This window comes from Rhyacophila brunnea, unplaced genomic scaffold (genome assembly GCF_057557595.1).
Source record: "Rhyacophila brunnea isolate RB1 unplaced genomic scaffold, BYU_Rbru_1.0 scaffold_3, whole genome shotgun sequence".
NCBI classification, from domain to species: domain Eukaryota; kingdom Metazoa; phylum Arthropoda; class Insecta; order Trichoptera; family Rhyacophilidae; genus Rhyacophila; species Rhyacophila brunnea.
This window is the reverse complement of record NW_028232965.1, coordinates 8,026,653-8,049,093: the sequence shown is the minus strand read 5'-3', so window position 1 is coordinate 8,049,093 and position 22,441 is coordinate 8,026,653. Positions and strand designations below refer to the sequence as shown.

Genomic DNA, 22,441 nt, shown 5'->3' with positions numbered 1-22,441 from the left:
TTTATTTTTTTACATTTGTAAGTATACATATACGTATTAAAACTTTTTAATAAGGAGTTGGAGAAAGTATTAGGTCCCGGAGCGGAGGACTTAATAAAGGGTCCGCTCAAACCCTCTGTAAATAGTATCATAGTCCGAAATTTAAATCATTTTTTTTTTTTGTTGGTTCGATAGTCAATTCTCATAGATGGCACACTCAACTAAATTCTAGTCAACAGTCTCGTATTTTATTCCTGCTGTTTATTTGTAACACTGAACGTATATTCAATTTAAACCACCTATCAATAATAAAATTTGTATTATAGATATGTGTTATGTTATTTTCAGGCATTCGGTCGACAGCGCGGTATCGCTGCGCAGTCACCGTCACGCGGATCGGATTCGCTGGCCGGCCCGAGCCCTCTCCCGTCATCACCGCCAGCTATCCGTCTCCGAGATCGAACTCTCATACCGCCCGCCAGCCCCGCCGAGGACCCGGGATATTGAGTACCTCGACAACCCGGCCGAGAATTTGGACTTCGTGGGACAGCAGCGTGGCAGGACGCCGCAGAGACAAGACGAGAGCTTTGAGCTAATCCAGCGTAGTCAGAAAGGCGGCCTTGAAGACGAATACTACAGACATCTGACTGCTAGGGGGCAGGAGAGGTGGTGGCAAGGAGCTATCAGATCTTCTGGAAGAAGGCAATCTGTGGCCCCGCTGAGGAGATCCCGCTCATTAGCTGTCATCAGAGAAGAGGCGTGTGCCGCACCGCTCATACCAAGGGCCAGACTTCTTGATAAGCCAGTTTTTAAAGATAGGTGAGTAGAAAAAACACATTTAATTTTCTTGTTATTTAAGATATTCATATTGAATCGTACTTTACTTAAAACTGCTTATAAAAACTTTAATAAACACGAAAATTCAGACATCAATCGCAAAGCAACGTTTGCTCTTAGCTAATCGGATTCCTTTTGACATTCTTAGAGGGACGTTTGCATTCATACACCTACACTTACTACACTTCATCATAACACATATCTCTTGATAACGGCCTCTGTAGCGAGCCCTAAACGTCGAGGAAAGAAGGAAGAAGTACATGCGATGGAAACCCAAAAATCTATTACGATGAAAAATAACCGTGAAAGTCTCAAACATTATATCAATCGCTACAGCAAGTTATGATTCCTTCTATGTATTCCTTATTCACCTTCCGTCCTCGATGCTCCACTAAATTGTCAGTATATGAATACGATGACTGTTGACAGTGTTCGAATTCATTCACTTACAAAGTAATTGCCTACACTTTAATACAGTATCTCTACAGAATAGACTTTGCAATAACACCGAAATGTCGAGGAAGGGAAGCAAATAAATACTCAAGTGACAATCCAGATATAATTATATAGATATTTGACTTCTGTAAAATTCTCAAGAATCATTTTTAATTTCCAGGTTGACGCGGTCTAAATTTCAAACAAAGGAAGAGGCGTTAGAACGAATTTACAACAAGTCAACGAGCTCCTGTTACGGCGACATCTCAGACAATCCTGACCATCCACCAGACGGGGCAATCGTCAACGACGGCCAAGGCACATATAGAGACATCGATAGTCAGCATTCGACGCGAATAACAGAAAGTTGGACACAATCACCTGGACCCGAACGCTACGGTGAAGAATTGACATATTCTCGAAATCCCAGCGAAATTGATAGCTTGGACTCAAACTATATCCACAAGAATTATAACTTTGAAGCGGATCACACTGGAACCTACGAAGGATCTTCTCCTGATTCAACTGCAGTAAAGAGTGCTCCATTATTCATTCGTACAGAGAGATCTTCCGAAGGACTTGACCCCACAGGGGAATATTATTTGCCAGAGTATATTGAAGGGGGTGAGTCTGACAGCGATAGATCATATTCAAATGTTCAAAAGCTTCAGCCGGAGTTCAGAGTTATAGAGAGATCTACGAGTGATGAGAATGAACAAGAATCGTGCAACGGAAGTACTCCCAAAAGAGAGATCAACTCAAGGACTATAACGAAAGTTTGTCACAAAAAGGCAAAGAGTTGTGACGCATCAGTATCTGAGGAAGACTCTACACCACAAGACGACACAAGCGTTGCATCTTACATCACAGTAACACCACCATCGCCTGAAACACCGCCACGAAGATTAGAAAATTTAGCTTTTTCATTGGCGGAAAAGATAGATGAATATTGTGATTCAAAATACAGTGAAAGTTTTGTTGAGATCCCTCTAAATTTACATAGTACTACTAGCAGTTTCAATGGTAAGTCACTGGAAGATCTTGACTCCATCTATACCCGAGTGAATAAAACACGACCGAAGATTGTGAAGACAGATTCAAAGTCAAAATACAAAGATACACTTGAACGGTATCAAAAACATTACCGCCCGGTTGACGATTTACTATGCAGGCAGTACCACGACAAAGCAAGGTTAGACAGTGACGATTTTAAAACAAGATCTTTATACCGGCAAAGCAGTTCGTCTAAAAATATAACAACAGAGCCGTTTGTTACGACACTAATCGAGAATCAATACTTCTCGCTTCCTGATATAAACATAGGTAAAAATTTGAGGCGATCAGAGAGAATTGACGCTGAATTGAGACAGCGAGATAGAGATACTGACAAAAATATATACATAGAACGCTTAGAAGTGAGGCACGAAACAGAAGACGAACAGCAAGATAGGCAATTCGAAAATTGTTTGGAATTAAATGAGACTAGTTTACGAGAAGTTAATGTTATAGAAGTGAAAGATTGTGATAACAGGGATGACAGTATCAATCTCATAGCGCAAAAAGACAGGCCATTAGAAAATGATGAACTAGAAATCCACAAACCAAAAGAGAAATCTACCAATCCATTTTATCAGTCTGAAGAACAAAATTCTTTCGATGACTCGTCAAATAATACGTCTTGCAGACTAGACAAGGCACTTTCGTATGATAGCAATTCAGTAGTAACAGTAGATGGTGTTATAATCCAAGTGGATAAAAATAAAGTCGATCTTTCAAATGCTGCTACAGAAATAAGACAACACTTATCTGATCGAAAAACTGATACTACAAGTGGTGAATTTTCATTATTTGGTGACAAATTATCAATCACTTCATTAACCGATGGTTTAAGCAATAATACTATAATCACAGATTTACCAATAATACCAAATAATTATAAAAGCATCGAAATAAACATAATTACAGAGGAGAAGCTCGACAAAAATAGGGAAGGTGAAATAAAAAATACAAATCCGTTCATCACCAACGGACAACGTGTTGAGAAGTCGAATTCATTTGCGAACGGAAGAAAGAGGCCAACTGTCACAAAACATTATTCACTTCGACAACGAGAACCCAAACCTGATTTTAAATCGTTGGATACACATGCACCTCCAAGTCCTCCTGGAGAGTCAACAAGAAAGAACTCGTTTGAAAAACCACCAAGTCCAGAAAATCGCTTATATTCTGCAACGAATGTGTCAAATGCAGGCATTCACTCGTCTTCTTTATATGACGTAGTTTTTAGAGACACTGACCGAATACAGCGCGCTAGTAGCTTTAAAACCAGAGATATTAAAACATCTATTGGTAATTTGAGAGAAGGAAATAACGTAACAATACTTCCACTGAGCGGTCATCAGACAATCATTATAGATCCTCCGGTTACGTTTAAAGAAAAAAACTACGTAAACGAAAAACCGGCGCCTTATATCGCTAAAGAGGCACCTAAGCCAATCATCGATAGTACAATTGCGCCGCAGAATCGTTCTATCGAAATTAAATATACGATTAACAACAATGAACATGCAACTAAAATAGAAACACCCACAAAAGACAGTAAGACTGAAGTTGGAATCAAAAATACACACGTCCCAGATACAAAGCTTGAAGACCTAACCAAGAAACATGTCATACGTCAGGTACCTAGGGTGAAAAAGGAACGCAGTTTTAAAATAGCTGAAGTTCAAAATAAATTCGAAAGACCACCAGCAAGGCTTATAATCAAAGATAAAAAGCTTCTCGCCAGAAGAGACTCAGACATGTCTCGACCTCAAGTTCTAACAGTGACAGACTGTCGTCACAATTTTACTAAGTCCGAAATAGAAAAACGCCACCTTATTGATGAAATTAATTCTAGAGGAAATGGAGGAACGCCATATAAGAATGGGATAGGATCTGGTAAAGATATCAAAACGAACATGACTGCCAAGCATGAAATATTGGGAAACAGACCATCTAATGGAAAGCTTTTCAAAGCCAACATATTCAATGTTACAGAAAAGGTAGAAAAAGCTGTAAAAACTGATATTGAGTATCAAGAAAAATTGCATTCAGTTAAAAATTACTGGTCAAAACTTATTGATAAATCTGGTGACGAGAATGAGCCCGAAGACGTCTGTAATGATTCGCTAGAAAATATGAGAGAGTGTTTGCCTGACAACAATGAACCAGATCCAATAACAACCGTTGAAGATATAGTCAAATCCATTGAAACTGTCAAAATAGTTGATAGTATCAAAAAGAAACCTTGCGAAACTGAAATAATAGACGTGTGGAAGAAAATGGACGGACAAGAAAAACAAAAGGCAGAGTCAATTATCGAAGAGCCAACACTTAATAAAATTGTATATGATTCGAACGCAACTGAAACTGTTCAAGATGTTTTAGCAGACGAGGAAAATAAACAAGAACCTGAAAAGCAAGAATATAAAAGCTTTTCTCCTGATATTGAAATTGTTGAGCTGGGATCCAATAATCATGAAACAAGTGGAGACAGTGATGTCACTCATGCCACATTAATTAAATCAAAAAGTTACGACCAGGATTGTGCCGATTTTGACCATGTCAGATACAAAGTGATGAAATCGGATCTATTTCGCAAGAGCATGATAGCTAACTACAAAAAGGAAGCTCAATTTGATGGACTACTACAATATCTACAAGATTACAGTTTTCAAGAATTGTTAGTAAACAATAACATTGTTATAATAGAACCCGTAAGAACCAAAATTGAAACAACTCGTGGGTTAAATACATCATACAAAAGGCCAAATAACTGCCGCATAGCTGGAGCGACAACGAAACAAACTGACGAGAAAGATGGAGACGACCAATTGAACGGAAAGCCACGAAAAATTAAACAATCCGGGTTAAAGCGACATTTTTTCTACCACCCGATACGCGTTAATAGAGAAATAATTGAAGAAGAACTTCCAGATCCCGATACTGTTAAAACTGTAAGAAACTTGTTCGAAGGCACACTTGAAATGCGACGCCCAAAAGAAGAATCAGATCCAAACCTTTCTAAGCGTTCGGGTCATCATAAAAACCTTACCGATGATGTGAAGATAGACAAAACTGGAAATCGAAAAAAGGCAATGAGGTATCTCACAATTGATACTTCATACGGACAGAAAAAGTGGGATTCAGCTAGTTTGTCCAGCGGAGTATCTAGCGGGGATTTGAGCTCTAATAATGAGCACGATTATGACACGGATGCGTTGAGTCCATTCCAGTCATCGAAAGCAAACAACGAACACATATATAGTTCATCTAGTGAAGAGTATTTATGTGAATCACTGAATCCAAGTCTTTGCTATGAAAGTCAATATGTAAGTCAAGATATTTTACAAAAGATAAGAGAGTGTGGAACATCAATAACTTATTATGGTGGAAAGGTCTTGGATGAGCATAGCGGGCCAGCAGTGAGTCCTATGACTAAAGCAATTATGGAAGAAATCAGAGGACTACAAAGAAGCTGCTGCCGCGATTGTTCCGCATGTCAAACAAAATGTGTCGACGCCAAATGTGTGTGCCTGAATCCTACAATGGATAAACACAAAAATGATTCGTTATCTGTTATGGAAGCTGACAGGTTTAGTAAATGCTGCTCTTGCAGTGAGATAACGGAACAGAACGATCTTCGAGAGGACGAAGATACGTTCGGAAATGGAATTTCGAAAAATGATAGCTATTTAGGGTTTAAGTTTAAACTGGTTAAATCCAATAGCTGCAGCAGTCGTTTGGAGTTGGCAGGTACAGGAGAAGATCATAACTTACGACGCAAATTTAAAACGAACATTGACGACCCACCGATAATATACGATAACGATAATTCAGTAAAAACTAAAATATGTAGGATAGAAAGTTATAGGAAAGGAATGGTGTCATCTCCATTCAGTGATCTAGAAAAGGATGACTGCGAAGGAAAAAATGATAAAATCATTTATAATGGTACGGAGAAGTCTAAATTAAATAGTATAATAAATTCAGAGAGGAATCGAATGTCATCTGAAATACGAGAATCTACAATAGACAAATTGAAAGTAACAAGAAATAAGAATGTGGATTCGCCAATCCCAAATGTGAATATTGTATTAACAAGCATGTCACCGAACGGCATTGTGGAGAAGAGTGAAACAAAAACGACCGTCGGTATAACAAATAGTACGGAAAATATGCAAGATAAACAAACAAACCATGAAAAGTCACACGAAAATCTTAACTCTGAAGATAATTTGGAAACTCACACGGTATCCAGCAATGATATCAACGGCGAACAGAAAACAGTTGCAGAAACAATAAAAAGCTTCAACGAACCTATACCGTTTGAGAAGAAATTTTATTACGTAAATAATGATGGACTGCCTGAAAAAAAGAATCCTGCAAAATTCGGCGAAATGGTTTTCGAAGAGTTTGAGGTGATGGAATCCTGCTACGAGGGCGTGCATAACATCAAAGCAGACAGAAACAAATTGCACAATTGAAGAATGAAGAGAAATCTATTAATAAGTTTTACATGTCAACGACTCACTATTTATCTAGAAACTAAGCTATTGTAGAAATTATACACAAAATTTATACGATGTAATGACATTAATGTGTCACAAAATCAAATAGTACTTATCCAAACATTTTTTAATCCTACTGTATAAATTTATTTATGTGTTTTATAATATTATTATACTGTAATGCTGTATTTATTCGATATATTAAATGATTTTGTCATACTAAAGATAGTAAAAGGTGTAGGGTTTTAATTAATAAGATCACATTGTATATTGGAAACATAGAATATATTTCTGGCAATCAAAAATGTTTCATTTTATTAACACTTATTCCTATCCTACATTTAAGTATAATACATAACAAATAAACATTATAGTAAACAATATCATGATGTACGTTTATAATAAATTATCTTAACATTAATTTGGTAGGAAGTATTCTAGTTTACAATTAATGATAAAATAAATTGAAATAAAATTTAAAATACACATAACAAACATTTAAAAGTAATGTTTTGAATAAGTGTACTAACAATTATTGTTGCATAAATTATTGATTTTGTGTGCAAGATTAAGAAGGAGATGGTATCAAAAATTATATGTAAATACCAATTTAAATAAAATGCTTTATTTGCATAAATAATGAAACATACGATTCGAATGAACTCCGCCGAATTAGTAACATTTACATAATACAAAAAAAACTCTGATAAACAATTGAACAGTTCAATCTTCTTTTGTCTCTACTAAAAATTAGTGGTGTTAATTAAACATTCTCTATGTTTTGTACTTTTCCATTTGAGTCATTTTTGCAACCCGGATTAAGCCTTTCGGCATCTTCAGACACTGTCCGCACTCCATTGGCGAGCAAATACACACTATTTTATGTCACTACTCATCAGTCTATTTTATATCTCAATATCTATGTTGCTAAATACGTTTTCTATGAACAAAGAATGTATAAACATAAATTCTTTGAGTGCAATACGATATCAAGAATCGATACTATTTATTTAAATACGAAATCCCTACGCAGCTATAAAAAGTTTGTAGAATCCTCAACGTAAACGTGCTAAAAGCTTTACTATTGATATTATTTCAATGAATTACAAAGCTATAAACGTATTCTATATTTGTGAGAAAATACTCACGTGTCGTGGATCAGGTTTAGACAAAACGTCATTATTGTACATGTGTTATCACGGAGGGACACCAAAGGACCAACATTTCCACTTATAAAGAAGGATAATCTGAAAACTTCGCTGGGTTATAAAAAGATAAGACTTTGGGTACAACCCTGAGGGAATTTAATGGAATATAAAAAATACAATCTAGCAACAAAAATAAGTGTCTGTCTTTAGAGCCACGGCCAATCGCTACTGAGATAGATTTCCTATAAATTTATTGATAATAAATTCCACAGGATTTCTTTGTCTTGTGTAGAGAGAAAATTTTGCAAATAAAATAGATCATAATTCGAAAATGTGAAAAATCTTTTATGGAAAAATTCTTGCCTTTTTTATTTGGCACAATTTATTGCCGACCTGATCACAAATAATCAAATATTCATATAAATCATTATTATAAAAAAAATATATCTACGTTTAAAGAAGATGTTTTGTATACTTGCTGGAAGTCCCTAATTCGATGTCCAATCGAATTGGTAACAAATACCACATACATATCAACGCCTTCAACTATGCGGATGGTGGAATGCAGAATTGGCTGGATAAATCTGACATGGGGAGACATTTAAATGGAGTCTCAATCTTCATCGAAGAGGGACACGACACCAAAAGAATAGATAAGTGAAATAGGGAAACAACGAAATACATTAAAATTCTAATGAATTCAAGCTCTGTACTATTCCATTTGAGTCGTTTTTGCGACCCGGGTTTCGCCTTTCGGCATCTTCAGGCGCCGTGTACACTCACAAAGGTAAATACACACTGACAACGAACACTCTTAACTCTAGCTTATATAATAAATCAGTACAATAATGTAAGTAAAAACTCCATAACCTACCTAACAAGTCAAAGGTCACAAAAATACAATAAACAAATAATGAATAGTTCAAGTGTCAGTAAAAAACCTAATTAGTAAAAACCCTATCTTATTAATAACAGTACACTCGATAGCATGAAATTGTAAATTTCGACCATCCAGTTATTATTTTTATCCTAATGCAATACGGTATGTAAACTCATCATATTAGAAAATAAATGGTAACACGTTAATTAGGACGAACAAAATATGCAATCCAAAATTATCATTTACTTACTGCAGATTACTGCATTGCATCATAATAATATTGTCTTTTTAATAAATGTGATGTCAATAGCCTACAAGAATTATATTGTGGTTTCATATACAATGTCATAATACAACTAAAACGTACTTAACTTCTTGTAAGCAATTTACAAAATCATTTGGGACATTTTCCCTAACGACGTCTGCAGTTTGGCTTCGAAAACTCAATGCAAAATTCTAGCACAACGCTATTATAACGTTGCCATTGGTTGTATAAAAACATAGGAAATTAAACTGCATGTATATGAGTCTCTTATTACCTTCGTCTACATATTATAACAGCTCCGTGTTAACTTCAAAAGAAAACTCATTTATTTTATTTTTGAATAATGAAAAAAAATACTTTGTAAGAGAAAGATAATGCCTGGGTAATTTTAATACTAAATGAGTTTCAAAATTATATATCGTTCCTTCCAAGTATATAGGAAACTTGTAGGAAATTAACCAGTAGTTATGTAAAGGGGGAAAACCTTGTTATTCTATTCCGTATGGCAATAAAATACTCACAAATCATATTAAGGCGAAAAAATAATAATGTAAAAACAACACCGTTTATGCATTAGCATTATTTGGCCATTGATTATTAAACGTGGGAAATTTAGATCTAACATTAAAAAATATATAAAACAAAACATAATATTATAGGTATAAAATGGAACGATAGTGTAATAAATTGTTACAAAAAATTGTCCCAGTAATGAGAAAATTTTATCGAGGGTTAAATTAAACGTGAAAGACAAATTATAATTACCCACACGTGAGACATTTATTGTTAGAGGGAATTTATGAGTATACATGATAAAGCAAATAATATTTTAGGCAGACAAAAAGCATGTTCGCAAAACAAGCCATACGCATTATTTACCCATCCAGTAAAAGAGATAAAATGTGGGCAGCGCAAAAAAAATATTACAGTATACTGCTGTAGCGCCTTGAACTATTAAGAATAATGGACAGCCATTGATTTGGAAGTGGGCGGGTTTAGATTGAAAGGGGTAAAATATGTTTTTGTCGTGGTGTCCATTATGCATAAATAACTAATTAATATTTCATAAGGTGTGCTGGGAGCAAATAATGTAAGTATTACACTTTTGGTAACATAACTACATATCATAGTGTAATTGATATTCTTAAAAGCTTCACAAACAAATGGGGTAGGAAGGTAATACATAATCTAAAAAAATAATATAACCAGTATAACCAATTTTCGTTCACAATAAAACAACGACAAATAGTGGCGAATAGGGAATCCAATCCCGAGCCAAAATTCTGATCCCGGGATTTCGGGATTACAATTTGACAATCCCGGGATCCCGGGACTGGTCCCGGGATTGGCATTTTTTCCATTGTTAATATAAAAAAAATATAATTACAAATAACATTGATAAAATCAATCAAAAATACATCTAGTATAATTTTTACAATTTAAGACATTTATTGTTAATATTGTATACGTTCAATCTTGGAAATACACAAGTTTAACGGAGTAAATAATATTGTAATTTAAATAATAATGTGAATTTAATAGGAGAATGCTGTTTCTAATAGTAAAGACTTAATGAATGGATTAGCGATATTAAAGCAAATAATCATGGCGTACTTATGGCCTTTCCGCTTCATAAATCTATTAGTCAGACAAATATGAAACTGCCGTAAAACGTATGATATCATGGTGGAATTACTTTGTTAAAAGTGCGAAGCATTGTTTTTTTCCAATCTTTCCATTTTTAATAATTTACGTGAAAAAATAAAATGAATCGGCAACCTACACATGGGTATAAATCAAACTTCATTCAAACTCAGTTTATTTCTAATGTAGTTATTTTTTATTAAAAGTATTTTTTCTGTTATATTTTCGTTTTTATTTTATTTTCCATAAAAATTGATAAAAAAATCAATCCCGAAATCCCGGGATTATTTTTGTCAATCCCGGGATTCATAGGTATCGAAAATAGCTCGGGATCCCGGGATTGGAATCCCTAGTGGCGAATTGGTGGCCCAACAGCAACACTGGAAATTTTCAACTCAATCGAACCAAAATGTAATTTAACATTATTTATAACATTTTTCAATAAATATAACACAAAGTTTTGATATTTAAATTAAATATTTTTTTAATCTTATTATCGAATATTGAACAGTGCAGAGAGCGATACAATAATAATTGTAATAAGTCGTCAAGAATTATTTCACAATTTGATCTCAATTGTTTCGATTGTGTGTTGTGTGTAATGAATTCAGATATATCAGCTATTTATACATTGATCTATACATATTGATCTGTAATAAAAATGTTTCGACAATTTTTCACTTGGGACTAAGACACGCGGATACTAGGTTACATACACAATGCAATGCACATCTGACATAAGACATAACGATACTGACTTAGTATCCGTGTCAACGCGATAACTTTCAGTGTCGTGTGTGTGCCCTTACCCAGACTTCTAAAATAATTTGAATCCTACTACCCACTTAACTGAAGATGTTTTCAAACTCTACCTACATATCTGTATACCAGAGGTAAACTATTGTAACTCCAAAAATCGTGAAATGGAGTTATTGTTATATTGTTACTTCATTACTTATCCTGCATACGTTGTAAACAGCAGTAACTCATATTACTCTTATTATCAAAGTTAAAAATTAAAAATGTAATTGTAACTACATAACTATTAGAGGTAAACAATGGTAAGTCCATGTTATAATTGTTTAAACCTCGGAGCTTATTCGCACGAAGCATCTGTATACCAGAGGTAAACTACGGTATATCCAAATGACAACTTTACAGGAGTGACAGATTTTTGATTTTTCTTACATTCAACTTCTGGCATTCGTGAATGGAAAAAAATCAAATTTATTTATATATCAAAACAAGCATTGTCGTGTTCTATTATACTATGTATATATTTTATTATTACTATTATTTTTTAACGCTCATAATGGAGATAGGTACATTTGTTTACCTTGAAATCTGTTGGTGGTACGCAATAAAATAGTCATACAAAAGTGATAAACAACTGTAAGTCCAAGGGTTTTTTTTAATTGAAATTAGAACTTACCCTTTTATTTAAAAAAAAAACATGTGTATTTATTGCATTTCTTACGATTTGTTCCCAATCCCAAGGAGTCAATTAAAAAAAAACCCTTGGACTTACAGTTGTTTATTACTTAGCATATTTTATTGTGTACCACCAACAGATTTTGAGGTAAACAAATGTATCTCCATTATGAGCGTTAAATAATAATAATAATAAAAAATATATACATATTAATTATATAATAGAACACGAGAAAATATGCTTGTTTTGATAAATAAATAAATTTGATCTTTTTCCATTCACGAATGCCTGAAGTTGAAAGTATCAAAAATCACAAATTCGTCTCTCCTGTAAAGTTTTCATTTTGGATATACCGTAGTTTACCTCTGGTATACATATATTATCATCACCTCAATACTACAACGAGATAACTTGATTTTCACTGTCTTTGAGATAGCTATTCAATATGATTCTACATTTCCTTACCTACAAAATGATACTTAACTAGGTAACCCAGAAATTAATGGTAACTGTATTAATTTTGTGTTGAAAATATTAGATAACTTTAATACCATAAATGCATTAAATAAATAAAATAATATATCTACAATAATGTTTCATACAATTAAACATTATTTAATTGTTCCCAATTAGACAAGCACAATTTTCCATTTCATTTTAAATAATGATTAAAGCCTAGATTTATGTAAATCAAGTAAAGTTTAAATTGCATTTTCCCAATAATGACCAAATCAGAGTTATCTAGTTGTAGTATTGAGGTGACGATATACATTTGTAATTCAATAACATTACTAAATAAATCTGATTCACAGAGGTCGAAATGATTGCTCCAAATTCTAGTTTTGACCATAGATAATATACGGTTGTGACGTACATGTACTTGCTAATAGTTAAATTATCATTTGTTATTCAAGACATTGCATAAGATATAAAGTATATTAACAGCAATGACATTTATCTATAGTAATATCGTATACGAAGAAAAACTCTTAATTAACAAAGGAAGGACATATAATATGTAGGGATGATAAAATAAAAACAAAGCGAAAACAGTCCGCGTCCCAGATTTATTGAGATATAAAAATCTAGCCGTTATTGCTCAATGGTTTTATAAGGCGAATAAACTATGCGGAAAATATGTCAAGGCTACAAAACTAATAAATCATTGGTGTGGAAGTTCATTGTCGACATAGCGAAAACCGGCGATAAATTTCTAGACGAGAAGATCGTGGAATAATGTTTGGTAGGGGGGGGGGGAAACAAAGTTTCGTGGAGGAAATAAAGATTGGTGGGGTAAAAATCTTGACCTGGTCCACTGAGCCAATCCAGTGCCTGTCTTTGCCGAGGCGCAATGGAGTCTGCGGGAAATCCATAAATTCCATACAAAGCACGTTCCGGCTCATTCGGGAAGTCGCCTTTGCCAAGACTTCAAACGAAAATATACAGAATGCTTCGTAAAAATATTAAAAACTTTCGTATTAGTTGAAATATTTAAGTTAATATCTATGTAACACATTATCAAAAATTAGGTAGGTAGGAACAGTAGAAAACTGGGTGACGTGGGATTAAAATTTGCATACTTATTGGTATTATACAAAAAAAATAGCAAAACGAATGTTGTCGACCACAAAAGATAGGCACTAAATACATATAAATATATTTATTCCGTGACTACGTATATATTAACACATTAATTTAAATGAATAACACATCAATCAACGATGAAGATTAAACAAAATACTACTGGAATTTAAAAAGCCTACATCAGGTAGTGATTAGACAGATAACAAAAGGATGATTCTGATTATTCCCACGGCGGAGAAATGGCAAAAGTGCTGTCTCTAAAGCCACAGGGTCTAGTCCCACAAGGACCTAATGGCTTGCATGAATGGCTAATAACCATCCCTTGTAAGTTCGTTAATAATAATACATTATATAAATCGTAATTTACATTTACTGATGATGATGACTATGAAATAAACATTTATTCAATTCGGTGATTCACTAAAAATCTTTTTTAGGTTTTTTTTCGTACAAGGTGTCACTTCCAACCAGGGGCATAAGAATCTCCACTGACATTACATTACCAATACGATGATTTGTAATTAACCATTCGTTAGACACTTTAGTTTAGACCAGTCTTTCTCAAAGTGGGCGATAACGCCCCCTTGTGGGCGCTGGAGGCTTTCAGGGGGGCAGTAGAAGGCTCAAAGAAAATTAGTGGGCGTTAAGGAAATCTAGAGGGGCGACAGCAGATAAATTCTATCTATAAAAATCAACATATATAAATGTCAACACAGCAGGATCATCCCAATGAAAAGAACTTATATAACTGACAACAAACAAAGAATTGAAAATTACATTCAAGAATGGCTATCTAGAATTTTGGCTGCAGAAGCAAATCTCTCAACTGTACCCTGGTCGGTTGTTCAAAGACTTCTGATAGCATTCCCATCGTCGTATTTGTGTGATCGTGGATTTAGTGCTATAGCAACGTTGCTAACTAAAAAGAGAAATCGGCTGCAAATTACTGAACGCGGCGACTTACGGCTGTTTTTGAGTGAATTCGAGATTGATATTAACTAACTCGTCGAAGTGCATCAGAGTCATCCTTTACATTAAATAAATATTAAATTCAAAGAGTTTTATTTCCTCTCATTGAGACATTCTTTGATCTCAGAAATAAGATATGGGTTACACCCTATCTATCCTATCCATATAATAATGCATGTTGAAAATTTATATTTGCAATAATAACTGTTTTTAAGATACGCAACAGATGGTAATGTAAAAAGGTAAGTTAAAAAATATGGGGGGCACTAGATTTTTTTTAAATCTCAAAGTGGGAGGTGGTCGAAATAAGTTTGAGAACCTGTGGTTTAAACCCACGTTGTGGATCCAAATATATAAATTCTAAAAGCATGTGAATTTTACCCAGTCAGTGATTTAAACGCGTGCTTTTCCTTCCATAAGAAGAGTGATACGATTTTCTCCCTGGTTTTGCGGCACAAGTTGACACAAGTCATAAAAAGACAAAATGCATTAAAATATAAATGAAACTATTTCAGACACTAAATGTTATCATTTTGCTGATAAATAAATATATTCTCATATTCTTTGCTGAAATCAACTGGCAGAATGCGCTTTGTGCATTATCAAAAATAGACGATGCATAAATAAAATATGGGTCAAAGAGATATGAAAATACGATTTGAAAAATGTGGTTAAAAATATACCAGGCATCATTAAACAATAGAAGAATTCACGTGATAAAATCTATCGGGAGAATCGCCGGTGTAAAGAACAATAATAATTATTAAAACATAAACTTTCTTTAAAATACCCATGATATATTTATAATTTAAGAGTTATTATGTTTGCTAAGATAAGAATAATGCTGATTAACTTATAGGAATGTCCATATTATTTAATCATTAATAAAAATCATAGTTTATTCAAATACCTACTTGGCGATATTAAGCCATATGCCTACGCCGTAGTATAACAACTGACGTAGCACCTGTTCAACATGATGTTCTATATTCATTTAAATGCTACGGTTTGGCCTTCACTTTTGATACCTTCTGAGAACTATAACGTCGAAGTCAGAATTGCAGTTAGTCACTATACACCAATCAATACACCACGTGTATTGTATTACATATACCGAATATGCTATCGAAGAATGGATGTAACGTGACATGGAAACGTGGATATTGGGTATCACATTTAAGACAGACGCGTCACCAAATTTTCAGAAATAGCAATGTGCCGAATATGTCGCTCGAGCTATGACATATACCAGTTGCGATGACTCCATACTAGGCGATTATTTAAAGTCTTCTTAAGAAAAATATTTTTTTATTGCCGGTAAGAATAACATGATTATTTTATATTCTACAAAAATACTATAATTTGCCAACGACATCTGTCGTATATGTAGGAATTTATTATGAATTGACTACCGACTAGACGGACATAATAATATATCTACATACCTCTACTGTGCCAATAGTTTGGTACTAATATGCAGCAGAAACTAACACAATCATACAAAGGCTTCAAGTAATTTGATACATTTCACGCATACTACACATGCAAACAAGCTAGACTCATCCCGTATCTCCGTGGTCTGGGGGTCCAACTCACGTGATAGCTCAATTTTTCAAGCTCGAGTTTGAATTGCGGTTGGGCATTATACTACCCTCCACGTAACCTTGCAATTTGGAAGAGATTTTTTTTAATTATTTGATGAAATTAGCCAACCAGGCGCCTGGCATTTACTAATACGCAGTCTGTATTACACACAAATCTTGTCATTGTGTACAATTGCAAAGTTATGTGGAGGATACTATACCTTTTTAAATAGATATTTTAGTGCCTGTTTCGTGTAATATCTATTATAAAAAGATAATAAAATAAAATATTTTTAGGTAATTATAAATGCGTTGGAAATACATGGCAGGTAAGACGTGGCTTACATCCAGTAGTGGATCGACTCTAAATGAGATTTGATTGTCTGTACCTTCCTAATATTTTTTTTGTAATATAAATATAATACTTTTGAACCAGTATGTACACAATCCCGAATATGGAAAGGATACGAACAAAAGCGGCGAGCGTCAACATTACAAGTTTACAAGAAGCACATTGCCCCCAGGCTATTGAGTTGGCAACCATTAAAAATAAGGACCCATACAAAAAAAAAACACAGCTGATTTGAATAATATATATATATATGTAGCTATTTGTGTGTAGATAAGTTTTTATTCACAGTGATGAAGCTCGAGAATTTGAAATAAATATTTTTTGATAGTCTGTATTTCAGTATGTATAATATACATCCGTGGAAATAATTACACAACATACCTAATACACAGACCCGAGCGGTAAGTGGGTTATAAAAAAACGTAGTTTTTGCAGTCGACATAAAAAAATTAATTCTGTTTTTACACAATAACATTGTTTTTATCCGCCATTAGTATTTCTAGCGAAGCATATTAGTACCTACTACCTACGTATTCGTAGTGAACTATGCGCAGTTTTTTTCTTGTATATAAAATGTTAATAGCGAGATAATATCATTTTTTGACCCGACAAAAGATTGTTTTAATATTTACAATTTACTTGATACCGTGTATACTGTATACTCTAGGCAACTTTAGGTAAAACTGACGAAAAAATAAACGTATCATTCAAAAATCACTGCATACAGAAAACCAAAGTAGAGCCGAGTGTTATATTCTTGCAAATGACAACGGAGCAGAAGTTTTACTTATTAGCAAAACCAGAATAAAATCTCCACAGTGATTTCGTTCTGTCAGTTTTGCGAATAGATACCGGTCTATCGATCATTACCAATTATTCGATTTACTATTGGTGCTTTACCATATAACATAATTGACTTATACAAAATCACTCCAACACATATAAATACGAATTTGCAATAATCACCCTTATATAAGTATACGATAAACGGACACCTCCAGAGACGTTCGTAAAATATGACAACAATGCTGATAATATACAAAAGTGGTAGGGGAAGAGCTACAATTATTGGCCAGTTAAGGATTTTTTCAACTTTGTTAATTTTTTGTGGACATATATCATTAGGAAGGTGGAATAAAAAAATATTATTTGTTAAATTGTTTATTTTTTGATAATAATCAATTATCAGAACATTTAAAAAAATATATTTTACATCATAAAAAAAATAATCAAAAAAAAAGGCAGAAATCTACAATTATTGGCCACTTTTTTCAATTATTGGCCACCAAAAAATGCAATTATTGGCCACCCCGAAATTGATGTAATAACATTATTTAAACAAAAATTAAAAAACAGTTTATGTAATATTATGATCACACATCATTATTAAGTGTTCAATCAAGTACTTAATGCAACTTTATCGTCATTTTATTAGACATACGTAACATATTACTTAAAAATACAAAGAACACATTCACATTGAGTTACAGTGAGATAGGCATATTTAATTAAATACGTAGAGCTTGTTGGAAATAGATTTCAAAAATTCAAAAGAAATCTTATACCTCCCTAATAAAAGTTAACAAATATCTTGACGTAGCATAAAGATAAATGAGAATCATTGAAGTTTTCTCACAGTAGGAACAGCATACAAAACTTTTCAGTAGAGGATTTTTGCGGAAGGAATTTTAGTGTGCTTCTTGGTATTTCAAATCTTCTTGTTACTGAACGCAAAGACTCTTCACTATGGTATTTCATATACTCTATTGCTTATTTTATTCTTCAGTTCTTGACTATATTTTATTCGTTTATTTTGATGCATTTTTATTCTGGAACAATCAAGAAAAAAGTTTCTATTATCGGCCATCAAAAGTACAATTTTGGGCCAAGTGGCCAACATTTATCTACGAATGTCGGAGAAATATAATAAAAACAAAGATGATTAATAATACTGTTAAAACACTATTCAACTAATAAAAATAAATGTAATACTTTACTAATTAGTCACATATTCTATTATTAGCAAGGCCGGCCGATAAAGGAAAATCGACGTATTTTGGAATCAGTTATTGGCCACCATCATAATATACCTACCCACCTATTTTTTCCAAAATATATGTCTAATGATGTATACATAAATCAAATACATAGATACTTGTCAATTGGATTAGCATTTTGTATGATATTAAATGTTTAACATACCTTTTAACAGAAGTCATGTCCTTGTACAATTTACAACAAATCGCACTTATTTCACGGTTTCGCTCGAACTGTCAGATAAAAATGCGGTTTTGAGGTTGTTTTATAATGCTTAAAGTAACAATTATCTGTTTTACCAACGGAGGAACAATTGACGAGATTTCTTAATAACCTAACAGATGGCAATGTTGATTTAATATCTTAAAAAACTAGATTTTATCTGCAAGTGGCCACTAATTGAAGCTGGCCCATAATAGTAGCTCTTACCCTATATTTAATAATAATTACATTATATAATTATATTACAATATAAGTACTTTTCAATGATACTTATATATATGTATCTACTTATTATATTCATATATATACTACTTTACCGAGTAACATAGATGATATTAAGAGGAAAATATTTGAGAATTACTTTTGCTTATCATATATTATAAAATACATTGCTTCGTCAGTATATCTTCTATAATGTGTAACGAAGATGAAAAAAATCATTAAAACTACGAAATTATTTTTATGTCACTTCAAACATAATATCTACTTCAAACCACCCGGAATTTCTATTATGAAAGAATATTGGCGTCATACCAAGTTATGATAAAAGTACACATATTTAATGTATCTTTCTGGCATGTAAATTTATGTCCTATTTATTCAACAATATTAAAATTTATTGAAAGCAGTGTAGGAATTTACTACACAAATTTCACTAAATCAATGACACATTTTGGAATACTACATGAAAATTTATTAGCGGCGTTTAAAAAGAATTTTAATAAAGAGATTTAGAAAAAGAAAACATAGGAAATTTTATTATTTGGTCTATACATCAGAGTATTATTTGGTCTATACATCAGAGATTCCCAACCGGGTGCTGTGCGCAATTGAGAATTAGGTATGGCTAAATTCAAGCGTCACTCAACATTGTTATATTCGTCACGATATCGATATTAATTAGAACTATTTTCATGCGATAGTTTCCAATCTAGTTTTAACGCAGGGCATGTTATTTTAAACACCGAACGGTAGGGTAGATAAAAAACGATGTGTTTTCTGAAACAAACCCACGCATCCCATTAAAAGAATCGAATATAATTTATATCATTTAACCTCGTAACTATCATTATAAGGATCCAATCCAATCTAATTAAATGGTATTTTTTAGATATAAAATAAACTGATAAATAATCAGTGCTATTCATGTCTATTGACATGAAATTTTTCATATGTTTTATATCATATAATGCTAGAAAGCTTAACAGACGTTATGAGTTATATTATAGAGCATGTATTACAAAAAATTCCATCCGGTTGTGTCATTCCGTTACACATAAGAAAAATATTTTGTAAATTTAAGAGTTTGAAAAGGTTGGGAAGCACCGCTCGTAGCATAATGGCAAAATTGGTACCTATGTTGTGGATCAAGTGGAATTCAGTAATGTGTGGTACCTGCCTATACTCTATCTATATAGTCTATATTGTCTTGACATGTTGGAACATAAATGTAAGCTGCCGAACTGATTTCCTTTGACATCGTTGATTATAATTACCATGACGGGGGGTCAATGGTCCCACGTGACACTCAAGGGAGACTGACCACTCAGTTATATTGCTTGATATGGCAGGAACAATCAACATTATAGGGTGATGTTATTATATGTTATACCTATTACTTAATTACCCTTTCAACAAAACATAATATTCACCTCAGTTTTTAAATAATTATATCGAGATTGCTAAGTTAAAAAAGAGTGTGACAATCCGCAACTTTACAGAACAGGAATGTAAATAGTAATAAAATTATTTTTGTCATAATATATATTTTTCACTAACACCATATTAAAAATGGTTCCAACGTCGTTACGGAATAAACCTTACTGGCGCACTTTTGGCACACCGAGGTCGACCTTTCTTTCAAGTTAACTTGAGAAATAACGCATATTTGCTTAAATGTTTTTTTCGCCGTTCTGGCTTAGCAATTCGATATTTAATCGACATCAATCACATTAATAGTCATACTGAAGAAAATCCTACAAATTTGTTGTTAGAGTCGAGTTTAACTTTCACGTCATTGAACATATATCATTTGAAAACATTTCTGAGAAATATAATATAACCAATAGAAAAAATCTTTTTTTGAAAACAACCAGCAGAATAATAGCAAAAAAAATAGTTAATTAAATTATTAGCAAGTGCAAGTACATTATAACAAAAATCTTGGAGCAATCCGACATCGGTTAGTACCTAATTGGTAATTTATTACTTTGATTTAAAATACAAAAGCCAATTGCCGATTAACAACGCAATTTAGAAAGCGCTTCAGAGATTATTGTAAGAACCATTAGTTAAAATTCGTCGCAGTTAGATAAGATACCTATAGTATAGTGGTCAGTGCACATGGGCGCGATTCCCGAGAGACGTAAGTTCAAATCAAATTATGTATGTTCAATAATAGAATGTTACATTCTTAAAGCAAAATTATTCGTTGAATAAAAAAAGGAAATTATAATTTAATCAATTAATTGATAATATTTACGATTAAAATAACAAGCCTATTGGTTCAACAGCATTCTCACAATTATTAACGATTTTATCAAGACACGGTTTACTAAATCTTTGACAATGTTGTATGAATTCAAAAATTATATAATTTGTAAATCCAGCGACACGGATGATTTCGCAATCTCTCTTCCTGTGCGGTAAACACTAAAGCGAAGAAAAGTTGGTAAAAATCGACATTTCTATCGAAATAAAAATAAATGTAAAATCTAATTCAATGTTTTTTATTTAGTTAGAAAAAATCTTGTGACCTGATAGTTAATGATTTTATTATAAAATAAGAGATTCTAACAAGTAAATCCGATCACCCACATCTAATAAAAGCAAATAAAATCGTTTTAAGATACTTAGGTACTATTGAAATATATCATTTTGAGAAACCTCAGAAGCAAACATATTAGAATGATCCTGAAATTTATGAAAATTATGTAGGTATGATAAATATTATAATTCTACACTAAATACTACGTTTATAATAAATTATTGTATGTTAAAAAGCTTTAATAATATTTATAATACTGCCACTATAGCAATACTGCACCAACTATTAAGTAAGTACTACTTTCTATAATCCCAGTAAAAGCAATAGTTTTGTGCGCAAGTTGCAAACGAGTTTAAAGCTTTTGAGTTTGCTATTATAGTAGGAGGTATATTATTATTTTGTAAGTATATCAAAAGAACTTCATAAACTTTCAAAGCTCCATAAAGCCATTATGCTTGGTTGTTCCATTTGATAAGTCGAAATTGAATACATTTTAAAACTGTGAGAGTTACCTAGAAATAAGTACCTTTATTCTTTTGATTACCTACCTATATACGTGCTTGCTCGAAAAATCGAAAGAGTATGAGCGAATGACATAAACGATTTTTTTAATATCCACTGCAGTGGTTGTCAAAATCCGTAAAAGGAGGAGTGCATTGCAATAGTAACTGGAAGAACCATAGGAAACATAGAAAAAGTCTCTCATAGACTATTCTGACCTTAGAATTTTTATTTCCATACTAATGTCATTATTA

General features: G+C 32.9%; 2 protein-coding genes across 2 annotated transcripts in view; one reads left to right on the top strand and one right to left on the bottom strand.

Annotated features, from left to right (window-relative positions):
• Positions 1-7,098, top strand: part of jv (javelin) — a 73,263-nt gene extending 66,165 nt beyond the window's left edge. The window contains exons 2-3 of the mRNA XM_085952587.1: positions 328-798; positions 1,433-7,098. Of these exons, the coding sequence (XP_085808713.1) occupies positions 4,053-6,779 (2,727 nt within the window). The 5' untranslated portion in view covers positions 328-798; positions 1,433-4,052 and the 3' untranslated portion in view covers positions 6,780-7,098. The remainder of the gene's footprint in view (positions 1-327; positions 799-1,432) is intronic.
• The window catches only part of MCU (mitochondrial calcium uniporter), a 431,136-nt gene that overhangs the window by 289,309 nt on the left and 119,386 nt on the right, over positions 1-22,441 (bottom strand). The window lies entirely within an intron of this gene.